The following is a 20263-nucleotide window of genomic DNA, read 5'->3' as shown; positions in this document are numbered from 1 at the left end:
CTGTGTAAATACTGATTCTACTTCGTCACATGCATCCTTTTCACTTGTTTTCGGTTCATCTTACATCCCATCATGTTCTTTATTCATTCCATTCATTTATTTACTTTCTGTTTAGATAAATATATAGATGATATTGTTCGTAAAATCTAGATATACAATTAATATTGTACGTAAAATATAAATATATGGAAGATATTGGATGATTAGTTTAGAGGCAGAGAAGCTGCCTTGAGTGACAGCAGGTTGGTTCAGTTTCCTTTAAATAGTCATGAAGTAGAATATGTTAAATTGTTACTTAATAATGTATAGCTGACACTTAGCTGGGAATTCCGCACCCTGATTAAAGCTTGAGAGAGCGCCAGACAACACACACACGTTCAATTACAAAGAGTTTAATCCCAAAAATACTTTTTTTCCATTTTGGCACGTAACACATTGTTTGGTCTTGCTGCAACACTGTCCTGTATCATTTACATTGTCTGAAGTAGCGGCTGTCATGCAACGTTGAACACAGCTCGACTGATTACTGCAGGAGAAGGATGCCACGTTCACGTCGGATATAAACAGACAAATAAAACTGCCCCCCTTGTGGTTAAATGAGGACCGAATCAACCCCAAAACACAATCAACTTGCAACAAGATTCCCGGTTTGTTCTTCTGTTTTGACGTGAACGTGGTCCATGTGAGACATTCAACCGTCCTGTCAGTCAAGACGTAATGCAACTAGTCTGCAAGCTGTCAACCATGTGGGTGGGACATCCTGTTAATATTGTCACGGTTGGGAACTGATTTAATTGGATGTTTTGGTTTATCATTCAACTGGAGGACATATTTAGGATTCAATAGCATTCAATGAGGAAAAGTCACGTTTGGAGCAGCACAACAGGTTCCAGCCCGTCGGTTTGTTTCACGACATGGTTGAAACAGGAAGACGCTTTTTGCCAGCAGGATGCAGTCGTAACGCGTTCTCAACAACTCAGATAAACACACGACCGCAAAACTATTCACGTTGGGATTTAAAAGAAAAAGACAATCTGATTTTGTCCCAAGTCGTGTGCAATGCACGATGATAGTTTGCACCATTTGACGCTCAACTTGTTTGGCAGCCAATGATGTAACAACTAGAACATGGCACTGGGATTTACACGTGTTGCTCCGTCATGACGGTCAAATGGATATTTGGTGCACAAATAAAATAAACATCTACATTTCAATATAAAAGAGGAAACTAGCAGCAAATCTAGCATGTTTCTTTCTAGTTGATGCTCTCTCGAAGTATTTGGCAGCAAATTCCTGCAGCCGGACATTTGTAAGCTCTTGATTGGCTGAAGCAAATGCAGGTGTCTGCAGCAATGAACTAACACACGATGTGCACTGGCAACTTATTCAGCAACTAGTTGTTAGTTTTCATGGAAGAATCGTGGCGACGCTGCACCCAGGCTAAAACCAAGAGAGCTACATGTTCATAGATCCAAGGTGAGCAGTCAAAATCAGATCTACTGACTTCTGTAAGACACAAAACGAGCCGAGCTCAAGACCTCCACTATGGCTTCCGGAGGAGATCTAATCAAAGGAGGTTTCTCTGGGAGAGACACTCAGAAAATGTCTCAAAGTGCAAAATGAGCATGGACTCCATTATTCCATCATCTTAAACGTAGAGAATATTGATGCCACACATTATTGCATCAAATGCAGCATTTCATAAGGATGTACAATATACATCGGGCCCATGATTTATATCATTTCAATAATGAAATTATAGCCAATAAATAGCTTTCATTGACTTAGCAAGCGCAGCATCTGTACACTCTTAAAAGTTGGCTTGTGATCCGCCAACAAACAGAAGAACAACAACAACAAGCGCAGCGCGCTAAACATGGCGTCGCAGGTTTGGACTTTTTTCACAGCTTTCAGAGGAAGACAACATGATTGCAATTTGCAACACAAGTTTTTTTTTCTTGTGTACTTTACAAGAAAAAAATGAATAATTGGAAGAGTCAGAAGTTGTTTTTGTTATGATAATAATAGTGAGTTAGTTTTGGTTTGGTCAGAGCAATTTGGAATATTAAAACATCCATCTTTGCTCATTATCCTTTCTTACTCTCAGGTGTGCATGAACCTATTTTCAAAAGACAAAAACCTAAAATTATTGGTATTCTTATCGGTAGAAGCAGGCAATTATCAGTATCGGCTGAAAAAAATCCATATCGGTGGATCCCTACATTTTGTGTTAGCGTATTAACTTATGTTAAAACTTATAAGTTAACTGAAGTTAAACCGAGAAAGTAAACACGGTCATGGTTGTAATCTCGGCCTCGTCTCAACTCAATCACTTGCAGGTTTACACGTTGGCCTCGGAGCGTCAGGGACGGTTGTAACCAAACAATGGGGGAGAGTTTTGTCTTCTCGGGGGAATCATCTTTGGTGTAACACCATCTCACAGAATGAGTGCAGCACTAAGCATGTGTGTGCACAGCACAACACGCAGCAGCCTATGAAACAGTCCTATTAATAATCCTACTCACAGAGACACAACCTGCCTGTTGGGAGGGTTAAAACTGCTGAACAAGGCAAAGCATCACTATATTTTCCCAGATGTTTGAGATTATTATGAGACTCGTGTTTATACTATATGATGATCTAGTTCTCTGTCTTCATGTCCCTTCATAACATTCAGCTAGCATCACGATAAATCTGTCATGCATGGAGACATGGTGATCAATAATGTTATTTATGCCTTTAACTGCTATATCATTCTATATTTCTAAGGAATTTCTGCCATCACTGCCTCTTCTTCTTCTGCTTCAGTGACTTCCTCCTCTTCACTATCATCTCATACAGCTTGTCCATGCCCTCATCCAGCCCCTCTCCTATGATGGCGCAGGCCGGCTGGACGTGGTACGGGGTGGAGGGGCTCAGCTCGGACAGAGCCAGCTGCCGCTCTATCTCCCCGACATCCAGCGCGCGGGGCAGGTCCTGCTTGTTGGCGATGACCAGCAGCGGGGTCCCCTGGTTCTCCGAGAAGCGGGTGATCTTGTGCAGCTCGGTGCGGGCCTCCTCCAGCCTCTCCACGTCCACGGAGTCCACCACGTACACGATGCCGTCCGTGCAGCGGCTGTAGGGCTTCCACAGGGGCCGCAGCTTCTCCTGGCCCCCGACGTCCCAGAAGTGGCAGCTGATGCCCCTGGAGGCCCCCGCTCCGCCCAGCCGGATCCTCTCCGTGTTGAAGCCGATGGTCGGCACCGTGTTGACGAACTCGTTGAATTTCAGCCGGTACAGCACGGTGGTTTTGCCCGCAGAGTCCAAGCCCAGCATGACTATGTGCAAGGACTGGAAGGCACCCAAATTGGTCAAACTGTTCCCCATGTTGCAGCCTAAGGAGGAGCTGTATACGCACTCCCACAGGCGAGATGCTTAAATGTCCCAGGAGCGATCCATGGCGCGTAATCAACTGAGAGTCAAGAGACGCCTGATCCGCGCCGCTCCTGCTCAGCAAGTGTGGAGGGCGCAGCTCCGCATTGCGCGGCGGCACTCCGGCAGCCAGACAAGCCGCAGCATCCCTGGACTTACTCCAACAGCAGCAGGCGTCCGCAAACAGTCAAATCATCACACAGCGGTGCATTCCTCGCGTGCGCCGCTTTTTTCCAAATGCGCAAATTACGCGTGGCCAAATGTCATATCATGTCTCTCCATCGCCCCCCCACCAAGTGCGTAGCAGCTGTCTGCATGTAGTAACACACGAGTGACGGCGTGTGTGACGCGTGGATCAACCTCTAAATGATGCCATGAGACGACGCGTCAAGTTCAGGCAGAGGAATACAAAATAAGACTTCCGTTTAAGCCTAACAAAATAAAAGCCTCTCCTGTTCTGATCGGACTTCTATCCAGTAAAACCGCGTGATACATCCCGGTGAGGCCGAGGATGGTTTTATTTTGAAGAGTTTTCATTCGTGTTTTGTTTTTTGTGTTTCCTCTGCGCACTGAGCTGCACGAGCTGCTGAAACTGGACACCTCGCGAGGAAATATGACTACTCCGTCAACAGCAGGATGCAGAGATAAGAACAAACCATAACACCACTTGTGTCCGTGACAAAGTTAGGAACCCATGTGTGCGTGAACGTAACATTTTGCACATCTGTGCAGATTTAAAATATATAATATATTTATTATATTTACTTTTAGCTCTCCAGGTTCATCTGATTAGTAGCTGTTCATGTTTAGTCACTTTCAGAATTGTTTTGCAAATATCATTTCAAGACTACAAGGCATGTCTGCATAATTAAAAAAGGCAAACAATCATGCAAACAATGCAGCAAAAACATCCATCATCACCATCCTTTAAAACAACCGCCACTAGATGGCAGCACAATGTTGCGTGACAACAAACTAAACCTTAAAGTTGAGATTTTCAACACAATTTTGTGAATGCAATAAAACATGCGAGTTCAGCACCTACTGCTCTGAGGATGGAGGCTGCTGCAAACTGCTTTGTACAGATTATAAACCTCTCCAAGGCCGGAGAAATGGCATTAACTTGACTTGTACGTGACTTACCACACACGTGTTTCCTTCTGTGGCTGATTAGACTTCCGCTCATGACTCTGTGGGCGTGGTCAGACCGGGCTTGATTACCTCTGCTGCATCTGCAACCAACAGGTGTTATGTATATTAGTCTTTATTGTAGATTGCTTGTTGCTTTTACGATAAGAAATCAGCACACTAACCGTTTTATAACAGGACATGTGTGACTTGATGCCATTTCCAATTAAACTCAACAAGGAGACATTAGTTAGTTTTTCATTCCCTCTGCGAGCTAATTCTCAGTTTCCTTTTGTGCATTGCATTGTGGGAGGAAAGTAACCATCAACAGTGTGCTGAAGTAATCTTTTTTAGATTTGACACACAACATGTCACACTGCTCTAATGCCACACCAGGAAACACGACGCATTCGGATCCACATGAGGAGAACGTACTGTACTGCCACTGAAACGATGGCTGCACACAGACATCTTCATAAGTCAATGGCTCCATTTCAGCAGCTTGCACTGTCCTTGCAGAACATTTTCATTAAGCTTGGTGATATCTACCAACCGAGCTCCAAACACACAAATCAAGCCTGTGATGAGGTCCAATTAGCCGGAATGAATGAAAGCAGCTGCGTGGATATGCAGGGACTTTAAGAAGCATTCAATTAAACACACAGCAACACAACCTGAGTCATCAAGACCCAACTAACTGTTCTCTCTGCCCTCCTCCACCATTGATTTCCCTGCTAACGAGTGTGTGTGTGAGAGCAATAATAAACAGACACACACACAACCTGACTTTCTCCCTCTCTAACAAGTCACCTGGATGCCTCTCGCCCGCCGCCCACACAGTCTTCTCATCCATAAAACAAGAGCCTCCTTCACTGATTTACCTCTGATGTGTTCCTCGCTGTTCCTCAGGTAACAGGCGACAAGCTGTTAAAGGAAAACAAGACAGGCTTCTTTACAAGCAGGTGCTGTCTACCTTTAACGGTATGTGTTGAAATAGAGCAACACAAAGCAAAAAGCAGGAGACGAAAAGTGAGAGCATGTAAAAGTATCCTGAGACGAACAGCAGATGGATGGGGGGGGAAGGAACGGCTCATAAAACGTCTAAAGAAGATTCTTTCAGAGAGAATTCATGACTGACACTTAGTCTGAATGACTGCAGGTTTCATGAGGCGTCCACATGACAACGGCAGATAAAGCACCTTTTTAATTTTCCTTCACATTCTCCAGACCCACGAGGTGAAACCATGCCGGCCTGGTTCCGCTCACTCGCGCTCCAAAAAGCTCCGGAAGACGACAGCGGGATGAAACAGGCCGACTCGTCCCAAAGCTTTTCATCTGACCACCTGTTTGGCATGTTTCAAAGCCGGCCAGTTTGTCCCCGAATTAAAGAATGAAAGAGCGAGTGTGTAAAAGTATGTTTCCTTCTCTCATCTCTCTGAGTCGATGGACAGAAAAGACAACTTTTGATTCATAACACCTTCATTGTTATTTATGGTTATCGGCTAGATTTGGTGATACAGGTGTTTACAGTTGAATCAATCTTCTAAATGTAGCTTTTCATGCAGAAACCTGTCAGCTGATAAGAAAATAAAACACCAGTTTAGACGTCTTGTAGAGTTTGGAGATGATATGAATACAATGCAAAGGGAATGTGTGAGCCGCTGCACACAGTGTGAGGTGATTTAAAACAGCAGCTTGTTTTATTCCCTTATAGTGTTCATGTTGTAAAGATTAATACTGAGTTTGGAGACGTATCCAGGAGACGAGCAGGAATGTGGAGGGTGAGTGATCGTGGAAAGGTGGTCCGTCCTCTGAGGGTGAATAATTCTCTACTTTAATTAAAGCGCGTGTGTGTCTGTCTGGGAAAGAGAAGATGCGTTGGAGTGCGTTCATGTGCGGCGTTTCCATGTTCACACGAAGGGAACCTGCTGTATTGTCGGCGTGGAACTCAGCGTCTTTGCAGCATTTGTCACCGAAAAGGAAAAGGCCAATATATTTCAAAGAAGCGTGTGTTTGTGTGTGATTAGCCTAGCTTAGCACAAGGACTGGAAGCAGAGGGTAACTGCTAGCCTAGCTCCAAGAGCAAAAAAATATATGCAGATTCACAAATAATGCAATTAATTCAAGCCACAAACCATATTAAAAACTATTTTGTTTGTTTTTAGAATGAAGAATACGACAATATAATCATATCTTTGAGATTAAATTCAAGTGAAAGTCATAAATCAATAATTTAATTATCCAACAACCCTACTTGGTTCAGATTTGACTCTGGGTTTGATATTCCAAACGTGTTTTAATGTCTAAACATACTGAAATGAAAATCATACTTTCTGCACAAGTTGGTTTAAATTTTCGGTTTTATTGAAAGCATCTGAACAGAAACAGAACGTGTATATAAATATATAAACTCCTCGCACATCTTCTGTTCAGAGCGTGTTCATATTCCAAACAGCAGTCACACAACATGTTGAAACAGAACAGGAACGAACACACAATGAAAGACTGAAATGAAACTGAATATATTTGATCACAAATCAAAAGACAAAAAGCTTCTTTAAATATAAATGTAACAAAAACGTGATATTTGTTCACAGTTTCAAGTCACTTATTTAAGTTTATTATTTGGACAGTTTTATTTTATTTAATACTAACCTTCCAGTAAAATGTACCACAAAGAAAAATAATTATATTTATGCTGCACTTTGAACAGAAAGACACAGAAACAAAAAGTGACGTAACAGCACATGATTATTATTCTGAAACACATTTTAGCTCCATCTTCATCTCATCATCTTTGATAAAACAATATATTTAGACACTTTGGATGTTTGACTGAAATATGATGGAAATGAGTTTCTCACAAAACCAAACCAAGAAAAGGAAGAATAACACTGTATTGTTCTGCAAGTATAAAAAATACAAGTACATCTTCATAAACAGACATACTGTGCCTTTACTGCATGAACTACACTGAGTCACATGTGAAGTTAGCATTGGGCTAACTGCTTTTGGCAAGCTAATTACTGACTTAATGTTTATCTCATCATCTGCTCTGCCTTCTTTTGCAATGAAAGAATAAAAACGGAGTCAGAAGAGGAGGGAGGACTTGTTTTTGTGCAACCAAAAGGTTCAGTTCAGTTTGGACGGGGAGTCAAATCGGCTTTTTAAAGTTAAAGTTCACAGCGTGTGTGGTTACATACTGCAGTGGTTGAGGTCTCTAATGTTGTCCTGAGGGAGATGAACAAAATCACTGCAATCAATTAGAGCGAAATTAAACAGGAAGTGAAAATGTAAAGCAAAAAATGAGAAGACATATACGTCTTAAATGAGACAAAGACAGTACAAAAGACATGAAGAAGAGAGCAGGAGTAAAAAACATCTGGCGATGGAAGACGCCAAACAAGAGACGGGACGTGCAGATCCCGAACTGTCCAAGACGCTCCTCCAGTAACTCCCACCAAGACCAGGAGACGTCAAACAAAAAGAAGTTCACACAGCAAAGTCTCCGTATCCGGTGGGGCAGAAGGCGGCGCCGCGGAGCGTGTCCAGGCAGTTGACGAGGATCAGCGTGCCGGTCAGGTGCTTCCACCTTCTGGTGATGGGGTTCCTCATCTTGTCCAGGCCTAGGTGGAGCTCCTGGATCACGTCTCGGTAGCTGTCCCCGACGTGGGCGGCCCACGTCAGGAGGAAGTCGTAGGCCGGCTTCCACATGGACTGAAGGGGTCAAAGAGAGAAAGGAAAAAGGAAGGAAAAACATTTAATGGTGGTTCTTGTAGTCCAGTGGACGTAAAGACACCAGGTCTCTCACCTCATGGTCCAGCAGTCCGTTCTTGTCGCGGTGCGGAGCCTCGTAAGCCTCCATCTGCTGTCTGGACACTCGAGCGAGTTTCTCGGCCAGTTCCCTCCACCGGAACGCCACCTCCACCGCCGTGGTCAGCAAGACGAAGTCCAGGACCAGCTTGGCAACCAGACCCTGGCAGTCCATCTTCAGCAGCGCCTGATGGGGGACGGAGGAACGGTGGAAAGGGGTTTCATTATAACGGAAGTTTGTACAATCTATAGGAGTGAGGTATCTGGTTGGAAACCACTGTTACAGTTTGTCTTGTAGGGGCTGAATGTTTCCAAAGAGATAACCCTAAACCCCTCCTCATGACCCTCCGGCTGTAAAGACGTTCTTACTCAGCTAACGCGGTGAAATGAGGGTTAGAAAATACTGAGCAGATCAGATCAGAGGTGCGTGAAACTCTTCGGAACAGATTTGTCTTAATGGCCTTCAGACGGACAGAACAGCAGCACCCTGAACGTCACACGACGTGATTCACATCCACGAGGAAATGGAAAATGTATTTCAGGTTCTGTGCCTTTTATAGAAATTATATGTCAGAGATTTCCCAGATGCACTCTGAGGATAAATCCTCAAACTGTGGAGCCTCGACTTAATCTAATGGAGCTCAATTAGCTTCTGCTGATTCAGCCTCGCTGTCAGTCAGCTGCAGCACGATAACAAACGTCCAGTCGATGCTTCATGTGTTAAAGCTGCATTCTCACTAATGTCCACCAGGGGCGACTCCTCTGGTTGTATAGAAGTCTATGAGAAAATGACTACTTCTCTCTTGATTTATTCCAATATTTAAGTTTTTTTATTTTGAATGCAGGGCTTTTTCAAGTCATGGAGTATTTTTACACTATGGTAGTTTGGAGAACCGTATAATCCCAAACTCATGTAAACTTCCATTTATTAGAATAATCTCTTTGACTTCTTTTATCTCCTCTTTCATGAGCTGCAGCTCCGTAATAAATAACCTGGATGACCAACAGCGTGCAGGTCTCTCGAGGTAATGGTTTACTTGGTTTTTGAAACAGACACCATTCACCTCCCTCCTCTTCCTCTTTGACCTTCGACTGTGACGTGATTCAGGCTTCACACGGGGCTCAGGCTAAATATAACGTCAGGGTTCACCTGCTGCTGTCTGGAGATGAGACGTGGAGCTCTTCGTGCAGGAGAGATGTGCTGTTTGAAGCCGGACAGGATTAAAGTGCGTCAAGAAGGAGTTTGTGCTTCAAAATAAAGGTCTTTAATCCTAGAAAAACCACATCAAACTGCACCAGGTCAAAGGTCAGCGTTGGGACTTAAGGCCTTTACACATCAGTGGAGACTCATTTGCATGTTAATATATATTTTGTCGTGAATACTTTCACTCTTCATGAAATAGACTTGATCAAACCACAACACGTTGTTTCTGTTTCCAGCCCGGCTTCGGTCGATGTTTCCACATTAATAACCACCAACATGATTCTGCTCTAAAAATAGAAAACACTCTGCTCCGCGAGAGACCAAAGTGTCTGAAAAATAAGGGATGGCGGCGACCTGCAGGAAGCCCTGAAGCAGACGGACAGACGGAGCTGACAGCTGACCGGGCGGCTGTCAGTTAAATGAGCTTCACTTCCAAAAAGGAAGGAGGAGAGGAGAGGTGGAGCAGAGCAGAAGAAAGAGAAGAAAGAGAGGGAGAGAGTAAAAAAAGATGGACGTGATAAACTAAATGGCAGAAGCAAGAGAGAAAGATAACGCATCCCTTTAGACTGACATTTAAAAGTGCAGCTCCTGAAAATTACATTTAATATGTTGGGAGTCAAGATATTACATTAAAAACCAATGCAGTCCAATTAAAACATGTGAATCTGACCAAGAAAATAGAAATAATGAAAATATTTCATGATATATTGCATCTTTTCTTTCACGTTATTTAAGACATTTGGCATTTTCTCCCATTCCACCTTTAAAAGTAGAATAAAGCCTCATGACGGACAGTTTTCTCTTCAAGGTTCTCCTGATTTGTTCAAGAGTTTGGTTCCTAGCTGGTTTACATGTCCCATCGTGGGCAGTTTGGCAGGAAGAAGCTGAGGAAACACTTTTGTTTTCAGTTTAGATCGATCACTTCCTCTAAAGGAGCAGACGTTCCTGCAGGATCTGACGGCGCCTGTGTGCAGTCTAGACTCTCTGCAACTATTTCATCCAAACATCAGCTGCTCAGGAGCTCAGACGCTGATTTCTACTGGCTGCACGTTTGTAAAGAAGTCTAAGTTCCTGGGCCAGCTGACGAGTAAAGACCTTGGTTTTATATGGGAGTCTACAAGCAGGGGATGAATTCGTCCCCTGGAGGAGAGCTTGGCCCCTCCTCCCTGCACGGATCTATAATTTAACAACACTCTCCCGGCCTTTCAGACACAGACAGTCCGGCTCGTTTGTCCTCTGCCTCCGTAACTCGAGCCTCGGCGTTAAAAGATCTGCGGGGTGGTGTCGGATGCCCCCCGAGTCCTCCGGATCCGTCCCGATCGATGCATGCTCACATTTCATGAGAACACCTGTCGGCTAGTGTGGACGAGACTAAACCACGAGCGCGTGTTCACTGCTGCAACACTTTATGTTTCACACCGAGCTGCAATTAAAGCCGGCAGGGTTACAGTTTCCACTTTTGCAGAAGCAAGAATTTAATTCATGCGTGGTTGTGCTGCAGACTGAAGACAGCGAGATCAGCCAAGCTTTGTTTGTGCTGCAGCTCGATAACAATTGCTCGAAACAAAAAGATATTGCTTTAATTATTGCAAAGGGAGAAAGCCACGGTGAGCTCCTTCTTACTATTACTGCAGTTTGTGTCCACCATCAAGCTGAAATAACACCTCTTACTGTCCCATCACACAGACAGAAAGTCTCTACTATGAAAATGTTATGTTGAGTTATTTTTCACTTCTCACAGTGACACTAACAAATAACACAGGAAGTCGTTTTTCAATTCTGAAAAACACAGAAAACAATAAGCGCCGTTGTTTGGACGCGCTGCAGGCGCATGCTGCCCTTTAGAAAGTCAGGAACAGGAAATGCTTTCATTTTATTTAGAACATCAGCTGATAATAGTGAGATGCTGAATTTAAGTCATGACGTGGTTAGCGTAGCTTAGCATAAAAACAGTATTTACATGTTTTAGTTTCAGAAAATTCAACGTATCCGTGTACAACACAGGGATGCAAAAAGAAATGAGAAAAAAACATGACAAACAAAACAAAATAAAAAAACAGTAGTGCACTACAACTAGTCCAGCTAGCTCTTTATGCTAAGCTAAGCCAATCCCCTCAGTGCTCAACCTTCGAACTGAACTATTATTCCGGAACTAAACAAATGAGTAAAGTCAGTGTAATGAGGCGGGGAAACAAAGCCCACAGCTTGTTCACAGCTTTTCCACTTCCCTCCCACCAAACCTATTTTCTCTGCCTCCTCTCTCATTACAGAAACCACAGGGGGGAAAATGAAGCTTCCTCATCGAGACAATGCCCCCACTTTGAGTCTCACTCCCTGGGTTTCTCACCATGACGACTTCCAGTTTACACTCATCGATTCCCGATCAATATTTCATCCTTTCCTTTCCTAACACTTCTTTCCAAATCAGCTAATCTGCATACGTAACTGGTGTGGTCCTACTAGACCAACATATTGTTTTTTGTGTGTATTTTTGTCCTAAAGAGACAAAAGCCTCATTATTAGGAGAATGAATGCCTTGTTTGCTAATCGAGGATTTTGTAGCCAGAGGTTCTCAACGTAGGAATGTTTTATTGAGTAACAGTTATATAAGAAAGGCTATTTCTCCCTTTGGGGAGAAGATTTAGTAATTCAAGCCTGTGTGACTCACTGGACCCGATGACAATTTACTACTATCTGGAGAAAATGTTGCAGGGAACAAACACGCGTTAACGCCCATCCTGGAGTGCTTTGCAACTGATGGAGTGCAGCAGCAAACAGGGCAAGGGTGCATGTGCACACAAATATGAATGCTGAATGCCCTTGTACTAAACAGCAAAAGATGATGAATAGCGGTGCACAACGCAAACCGCTACATAAAAAAACAACTAAGCACCTCATCAGTTAAGCTGTTGAACTGAAGCAGCGCTGCAAATGTCAGAAAAAGTGATAAAATGTTCATCGCAATTTCCAATAACTCAAGTTGAAGTGCTTTCATTGTCTGATCGACAGTCCGGAACATAAAGAGATAAATTCACTGTCACTTAAATCGAAGAAAAGCAGCAAATCCACAGAGCAGAGAAGCAGCAACTATTGAATGTCTTGAAAAATATTGACTTATTGTTTGACGTTTCATCAAATGTGTTTCGTGAATTCATTGATTGCATTTTAGGCTTGAATAGATTAAATTAAATTGAGCTTTTTGCAGAAAGTCTCAACACGGTTCACTTTCAGCAAACAATAACTCTAAATTTGATTCAGTCCGAGCAGCTTGCAGGGCAACACGGGACACTGACTGTCCGACTAAAACACGGAGCAATGAAATGGTTTTTGGCCGTTTTGCGTCCAGCTAGGAAACATCGTATCAGAGGTAAACGGCAAACCATGCATCGGTCTAACACTTGCATGGGTTGTAACACTTGTGGACAAACCTTTCCATCAAGGTCAACGGAACATATTTCTCTATGGTCCTTGAGGATGAAAGTGTCTCCGACTTCAGGAGAAAATTGCTAGACTTCAGTGAGGGACATCCGAGTGTGTGCTCGTTTCATTTTTCCAGTAAATATAAAAAGAAAGGACATCAGAGGAGTCGAAGGACGGAGCCTGGTTCAGAGATAAGAAAGCCAAGGCGCTCATTGTGCACACAGTACGTTTAAAAGCCTCAGCAGGAGTTGAAGGTATACCCGCCAGAATAAAAGCCTTTAATAAAACATAAAAGCCTTGTTTGCTTTAGACCGTGAGAGATTATGGGCGGGGTCACATGACGTACAGCCAAAAAAATGAAAGTTATTTGCAGGTGTGTTTCTCTGAATAACCGTGAAAGGTTAAAAAAGGCATGCACTGCAAATGAGTAACACTCCTTTACCTTAACAGTTACTGTCAAAGTCCCATTTAGCAAGGCACTTTACCACCAGCTGCTCCGGTGGCCGCACTGAGCATGTCGCATGCACGCTTCGTCAGCTCCGCCTGGATAAACAGCGGTTGGAGAAAGTACTTTGCTAAAGTACTTTTTGAATAATGGCGTCTGGCGGGGGAAATGTCTCGGGACTATTTTTGCTCCCCCCAGGGTGTCGGCGCTGTCGGCGGAGAAAAACACATCGAGGCCGGCGTGCGTTTGCTTGACAGAGTTGTTTACGATCAAACTGCAGATGTTAAGTTTTATTTCTATGCTTCTTTTGACAGGATTTTCTCCTCCAAAACCCCCCCCTTCATTTTTCATGTGGTGGCTGTTCATGCTGTGAGCCGCCTCAGGCTGTAGGACAAGTTGTTTACCATTCATGTGACTGAGGCACTCAAGGACTCAAACGCTTCCAGCTCACACTCAACACAGGCTGAAGTGGAAAGAAATCAAACAAAGACACCTATGTGTTGCAGTAATGCTCGACTGTGTAACAGTTGGAGGACAAGGGCGAATGGCCCTCATATCGTCTGTTTCCAGCTTCTAAAATGTGAGAATTTGCTTCTTTTCTCAGTTTTTTATCATCAAATTCAGTAGATTTGTCTTTTTGGACTGTTGGTCAGCTAAAACAAGCAATCCAAAGACATTATCTTCAAGCTCTAAGAACTTGATATAGACCTTTTCACTATTTTAGGGATTGAAACGTAGACCCCATTTGGGCAGCATCATGTTCTTTGTCTTCAGGGCAGTGACAGATTTTCATCCCACTGATAACAATCCAACAGGAATGGTTTGTTTCTCCAGAAACATTGGAGGGATGGCGGAGAGAATCAAGTCAAATTCAAAATCATAAACAGAAATCAATGAGAAATCAAAACATGATTGGTCTCACCATCATGAGTTCCCTCTGGAAGGACTTCCTCTCCTTGTTCTCCATGTTCGTACACTCCTCTTTGAGTTTCTCCAGAACCGACGCCACCTTCTCCGGCTCGTTGTCCAGCTCGGTCCGGCAAAAGTAATTCAGTGGCAAATTCCCGTTCCCCAGGGCGTCTGCGAACGCCCTCCAGTTGCCCACATTCTCCATTAAAACCGTCCTCACTGTCGCGTAGATGTATGTGAGAAATTTGCAAGGCTTCAGGATCTGCTCCAGCAGCATTGTGGTCGTTAGGTCCGGCCCACACCAATAAATGGGCTTGACCTTACCCAGAACTAAAACGTTCTTGGCGTGGACGAGGCCCACCTTCCCCTGATAGTATCCAATGTACCACTCTTTGGTCCGCAGCTGCCCTCGCAGTTTGATTTTCTCCTCGCTGAGCAAAGCGATAACGTCCCCCTTTTTGTACTCCAACAGATAAGTGCTCTTGTGCTGCCTGATTACTGTTTTGATCAACTTGCCAAATTTAAGGTTGGTGATGCACCGCTCCTGAAACTTTGGGTATTTGGAAGTGACGGCCAGCGGCGAGAGGACGATCTTATCCACCTCTTTCTTTTTCAGAAACCTCCTCTGGCCTGTTATCCTCGCCCCGGTCGTTGGCGGCGGTGGCGGTGTTTGGACGCAGAACTGGGTGAGGATGCAGTCAAGGGCGTCCTTGACTTGGACCCTGAGAGTGAAGTCTGAAATGCCGTCGGGGTTGTGCGATGTGATCATGTACAGCAGCCTGCTGACTTTCCCCAGTTTGACCTGAAATCCCCGAATCAACCCCGCACCCTCGTTCACCCTCACCTGGTAGTTGGACATGTTGGAGTACAAACCCACCTTGAGGTCCTGAGGGTACCCCAGCGCAAACTGGTGCTTCCCCCACAGCTGCAGGGCCACGGGCGGGCTGGAGCTAGCCTGTCGGCCTACCTCGTTAACCAACAAGGTAGTTGGGGCGCAGTCATGCCCAAACATGGCCACGACTGTCTTAAAGGAAGGGTGAATGTGCTTGGGTCCGTAAACGCCCAGAGTTACTTTCCTATGCACATGGTCCCAAACGGTGGTATTGGGGCTGACGTACTGAGACTGAACCACAACAGCCACATACATACAAGGCTCTAGACCATCCAGCTGCACCTGGACTGTATCATTGTAAAGGTAAGCATTAGGGATGGGCGTGTAAGGCCCTTCTTTGCAGTCACTTCGAACACAAAGCACCTCTGCAGTGTGACAACTGTCCTTCTTGACAGCGACCATTACCTTCATCTCCAACGTGATGAAGGACTTGGTCTCCATGTTGCTCAGCTTGATCTCCAACACAGGGCTGACAGTGGAGCAGTGGTCACTGTTAAGCTCCAGAGGAGGGTCTAGTAAGGCTTTCATGGAGATCTGCTGGTGGTCTCCTTGGCTGACGTGGCCCTCGGGGATGTGGATGCTGATTTGGGTGTCCGGGAGCTGAACGACACCTCCGTTACTGTCCAACCTGCACACGATGTTGGTCTCCACTGGCTGCGTTTGGCCCCATCCGGGACTCTGGCCCAGGGAGTCAAGGTCATGGCAAGACCTGGCTAGCTTTCTGTGGTTCAACCACGCAGTCCTGAAGTCCTCCCTGCTCTGAAACTGCTCCGGTGAAGGAGCCTTAAGGCCTGTGAAGAACCCCGAAGAAGGTAACGTTGGATTCGACTGCGCCTGCAGTACTGACAGTTCTGACAAACTGTGGGAACGTTTACTCCTGAAAAACGGGTTATCCCTGTGGAGGTTAGGTGCAACCTCTTGGTTTGGGCTGGTGGGGGTGGTATTGTTAATGTGGCAGCTGCTGAACCCATTGGTCATGATTGTACTGGTGTTAAAGTTTGAGCAAGACGACGGAGATGCCAGTGCATCAAACAGAATAAGGTCTGTTGAGTTCCTCACACTCACATCTTTGCAGTTTTGATCTAATGGACGGATAAAGGGGTTCGCAGAGAAGGGGCTGTTGTTGTAAATTGGTGAGGGCTTCAGGGTCATCCCTGTCCACTCCCCCAAACCTCCAAACTCCTTTGACCCATCCTCGTATCCTTCCCCAAGACTGTCAATCATCCCACTGTCGCTAAGCGAGGAGTTCCTGAAGTTGACCGGCTGGACGTAGGCGGCTGGGATGTAGCCCATTTCCGTGTTGTTGTGGGCGTACCACCACTCTCCTCCCGACGTGTCCAACACATAAAGCCGATCGCCTTTGGCGAACTTTAGCGTGGTGAAACTGCTGGGGCAATAATCCTTTATGGCAACCACTTCCTGCGCATCTCCATAGGAGGCTGACGTGTCCAGCCTCAAGGCACTGGGAGAAGGCACTGAAAAGGAAAAAGATGTTAGAGAATCTCTTAAAACTATTAGTGGTGCTCTTCTGCCCCTGATTGCAAAGTGGTTTTGTCACCAGTTGTTCATTATTTTAGATAAGTGCACTTACGGTAATCACTCAATGGCTGATTACTCTAAAATACTGCTGTTAACAGCGCTTATCTCATAGTCAGACATGTAATGGGTCAGTTGGAATAATGAGGTGATGGTACTACAGACATAAATGTAAAATAGCCCCCAAAATAACCTTTAATAATTCTAAAAGCAACGACAAAATGTTCAGATCACTGAGTTAACATATGAGCAGATGAACTGCATAATTCCCTGCATCATTTTCTATTTTTAGTTCGCATCATTAGCGTATATAGAGCATGTAAACATAGCTGTAATGAAGTGCAACCAGTGAAGCGAAAGAGCCGGAGAAAGAATAATACCGTTTATATATGACTGAATTAGAAAAGATGAAAAGCACAAAATCAGAACAACAGATTCTAGAGGTATTGAACTTTGACTGATTAGATAATCAAATGAAGTGAGTGAAATAGAGTGAAACACTGACCTTTGACATCGCTGAGACTGGCCCCAGTGACCCCTTCGCTGAGGTCGATGAGCGTCCCCTCAGACTTGCAGCGAGGGAGGATGTGATTGTTGTTCGTCACTCTGATGATGCGGTGGGCAGCCATGGCCGGTGCTTGAAGTACAATTCGCTCATTGGCAGCTTTTCATCTGGATGGGGAGCAAGCAAAGCATTTCAGGGTCCAGCCATTTAGCTGATGCTAAACGCTAATTTTCCAGATCATTAAACCAGTTAAAAGGTCACAAAGATCAAAGCTGCAGCAGCAGAAAATAAGGTTGACAAATATCTCTGCTTTCATGAAGGATGAGGGGAATGAAATGACTCCCGGCTAACAGAGTTAGTTATTTTCTAGATCGATGCAAAGATCATAATAGAGAAAGATATAAGAGGAGAGCAATCAATAAGCAATAAAGAAATGAAAAAGAAAGAGATTTAAGTTATGAGTGAAAGTGACAATAAGGGTCAGAAACAATCTAAAGCAGTGTTACTTTTGGCAACCTTAGACGAAAATATGTATTATGTTTAGTGACATTCATCTTCATCCTTTTAGTCCACAGAAACTCATGTTTTAGTCAACTTTGAGTCAAATGTTTTCTCTGTTAACTTTGTCAGCCATCTTTAATTTTTACCTGATCATTATCTGATGAAAAAGGCTTAAAATAAAGGTTAATAATAACATACAGGGGATTCAAACCGGCAACCATCTCTCTCCCTCCTCTGGCTGCCGCTCTGCTCTGAGTGTTTTGAGTATTTACATCTCTGATTGTGTGAAGTCACTTATCAGAATAGAGATTTGTGTGTGGAATCACAACCAACACCGTCAGCGACTGTAATCTGATAAACGAAGCAGCAGAAAAACGCTGCTCCCTTCAGTCTCAGCAGACTTATTATTCCTGCAGCGACAGTGGGGACATTTGCACACTAATGATGCCGTTATAATCTGATTAAAGCAACGCAGACTGTAGAAGCTGCCATAACAATGCCTTTCGCTGATTATCTTCGTTAGAGCTGTGATGTTTCGCAGCTGAATGAAACTGATTCAGATGTTTGCTTTTCCATAAACGCATCACTTCACTATGTTATTGTATTTTCTGCTTGAATAACACAAAGAAAATGAGCTATTATTAGCAAGGAGACGACAGAGATGCAGAGCTTTCTGTCTAAAGCTGGTCAGAACTCTCTCTACACACGTTAACGCAAAATATTGCAAATCATTTGCCAAATCGTGAAGATTCCTGTCACTTCTGACGGTATTTCTTCCCTCGAACATTTATTCAAACCTCTGCAGCTTCAGTCTGCTGTTATTTTAACAAAGTGCCTCAAGATGACTTGGGATTGTTGCAGAGCAGAGGTGCACTCTGGGATGCAGAGCATGCAGTGAGGAGAAAGTTGGGCTTGTTTAACATCTCTTGAAAAGGGAGCATGGTGCTGAGAGCCAGTCAAACTCCACCGAGGGGACGTTTCATTTCCTGCCCCGTCGATAAAACCCCTCCTCCCCGCTCGATAATGAGCACCGCCATCAATAACAAGCCGCCCCGGCAGACAAAGACACAGTCGCCGGCTTAGATAGAACATGGAGGAGATCCCAGGGGAAGGCGGCTGTGACAGATACAAGGGGGGAACTCAGCTGGAGGTTTAAGATTCCTCAAAACGACCGCTGCAGATCCACGCCGAGAAGAACTTACAACAAGTTAAAACAATGTGACCTCTCTTACACACATGGTTCTTTCTATTTTAGAGAACAACAACAGAAAGTAAAGACAGCATTTGGGGAAATTATGTTATTTTTGCTTGACGTTGGCAGATGACTTTCAGTCACAGAGGGAGAGGAAGCGCTGGAAGAGAAGCTCTCGGGAGATCTCGGCACGCTGCTGCAGGGCTTGTGGGGTTAGCCGTCCTCAAAATTGGAAACAGAAATATGGTGCATTAATATCCGAGTCTGCGAAAATACTCTGCGTTATTAACTCATTTCAGCCGGGCTGACAGAGCGGTGAGTCGAAAGTTTAATTAGCCGAGAGTCGGCCGGTCCTAATCCCCGGATGAATGTCGCTATAATAACCGTTTCCAGCTGCCATATGCTGCCTGGAGTTTATCGCTCCTCCATCGCAGCTGTTTAAATTAAGCAGATTACAGCACGCACGGATATGTTAGTGCACGGCTGGAAAACTTTAACCAGTAGTATGTCATATTCAGACTTGTTGAATTCCCTGTGGAAGCATTCAAACAGGCAGCGTAATCCCAGATCAAAGGAGGAGGCTGAAGGCTGAAGTCTGATTCATCGCTATCAGTTCAGTCAAATGGAATGAAAACAACTTTAAAGGCTTGTTAGCTTATTCTACAACTCTAGACGCCATAAATCTCCACAGGGAGTAATATCACGCTGCCTGCTGGTGGTCCTTTATTTACTGCAACATGTGTTTCTTTAATGATTACAGGTTCGTTGGATCTACATGGACTCTCTCTGTCTCTGCACAGTCCGTCGTAGAGACACAATAAATGACCCTGAACACGATAATACAAGCTGCACCAAAAACATTTGACTTTAACGTCCACTAAAGGTCGGCTCTTTCTTCCGCTTTGCAGGAAACTGAGTGCAGCCTTAATTGAGTCCCGACCTCGGGGACAGAAAAGCATTAGGTTCTACTTGAGTCGGGTTCCTGCAGTAACTGGCTGCCCTGTTGTGGCCTGCGGCGATGCAGCTCTGCTCCCAGCATGCATTTGGGCGCGTGTTTATAACTGTGATGTAGGCCTACAACGTCCTTGGAAGTTTGTTAAAAAGGAGTTTTAAATGTGTCTTACAAGCAAACAAATCTCAGTGTTTTCACCTCAAGATGCATTGACGAAGATGATTTCAGACATCATGCAGGCTGCATGCTTAAACCAGCCATGTGCACTCCGTTTGGTATTTTGGTGGTGAAGGTCAGAGAGGAGGTGGTGCTTTGGGTTTCTTTCAGGAAAGCCTCGCTCACTGATGTGCTGTCG

The 20263-nt window shown here is 44.4% G+C and overlaps 2 protein-coding genes across 2 annotated transcripts; both read right to left on the bottom strand.

The window, feature by feature from the left end:
• Positions 1-2781: 2781 nt before the first annotated feature.
• arl4ca (ADP-ribosylation factor-like 4Ca) lies at positions 2782-3366 on the bottom strand (the record flags this gene model as incomplete). Its single annotated transcript, XM_079185923.1, has 1 exon — positions 2782-3366. One exon carries the CDS (start codon positions 3364-3366, stop codon positions 2782-2784), a length of 585 nt encoding a protein of 194 aa, XP_079042049.1.
• Positions 3367-7969: 4603 nt separating this feature from the next.
• On the bottom strand, positions 7970-17387 carry sh3bp4a (SH3-domain binding protein 4a; the record flags this gene model as incomplete). The annotated part of the gene is made up of 4 exons (XM_079185888.1): positions 7970-8256; positions 8351-8539; positions 14344-16697; positions 17264-17387. The coding sequence occupies 4 exons, from the start codon at positions 17385-17387 to the stop codon at positions 8032-8034; spliced, it is 2892 nt and encodes a 963-aa protein (XP_079042014.1). The 3' UTR covers positions 7970-8031.
• Positions 17388-20263: the final 2876 nt, after the last annotated feature.

Source organism: Pholis gunnellus (genome assembly GCF_910591455.1).
Source record: "Pholis gunnellus genome assembly, chromosome: 24".
NCBI lineage: Eukaryota > Metazoa > Chordata > Actinopteri > Perciformes > Pholidae > Pholis > Pholis gunnellus.
The sequence above is the reverse complement of the archived record's forward strand: the minus strand, read 5'-3'. Positions and strand labels throughout refer to the sequence as shown.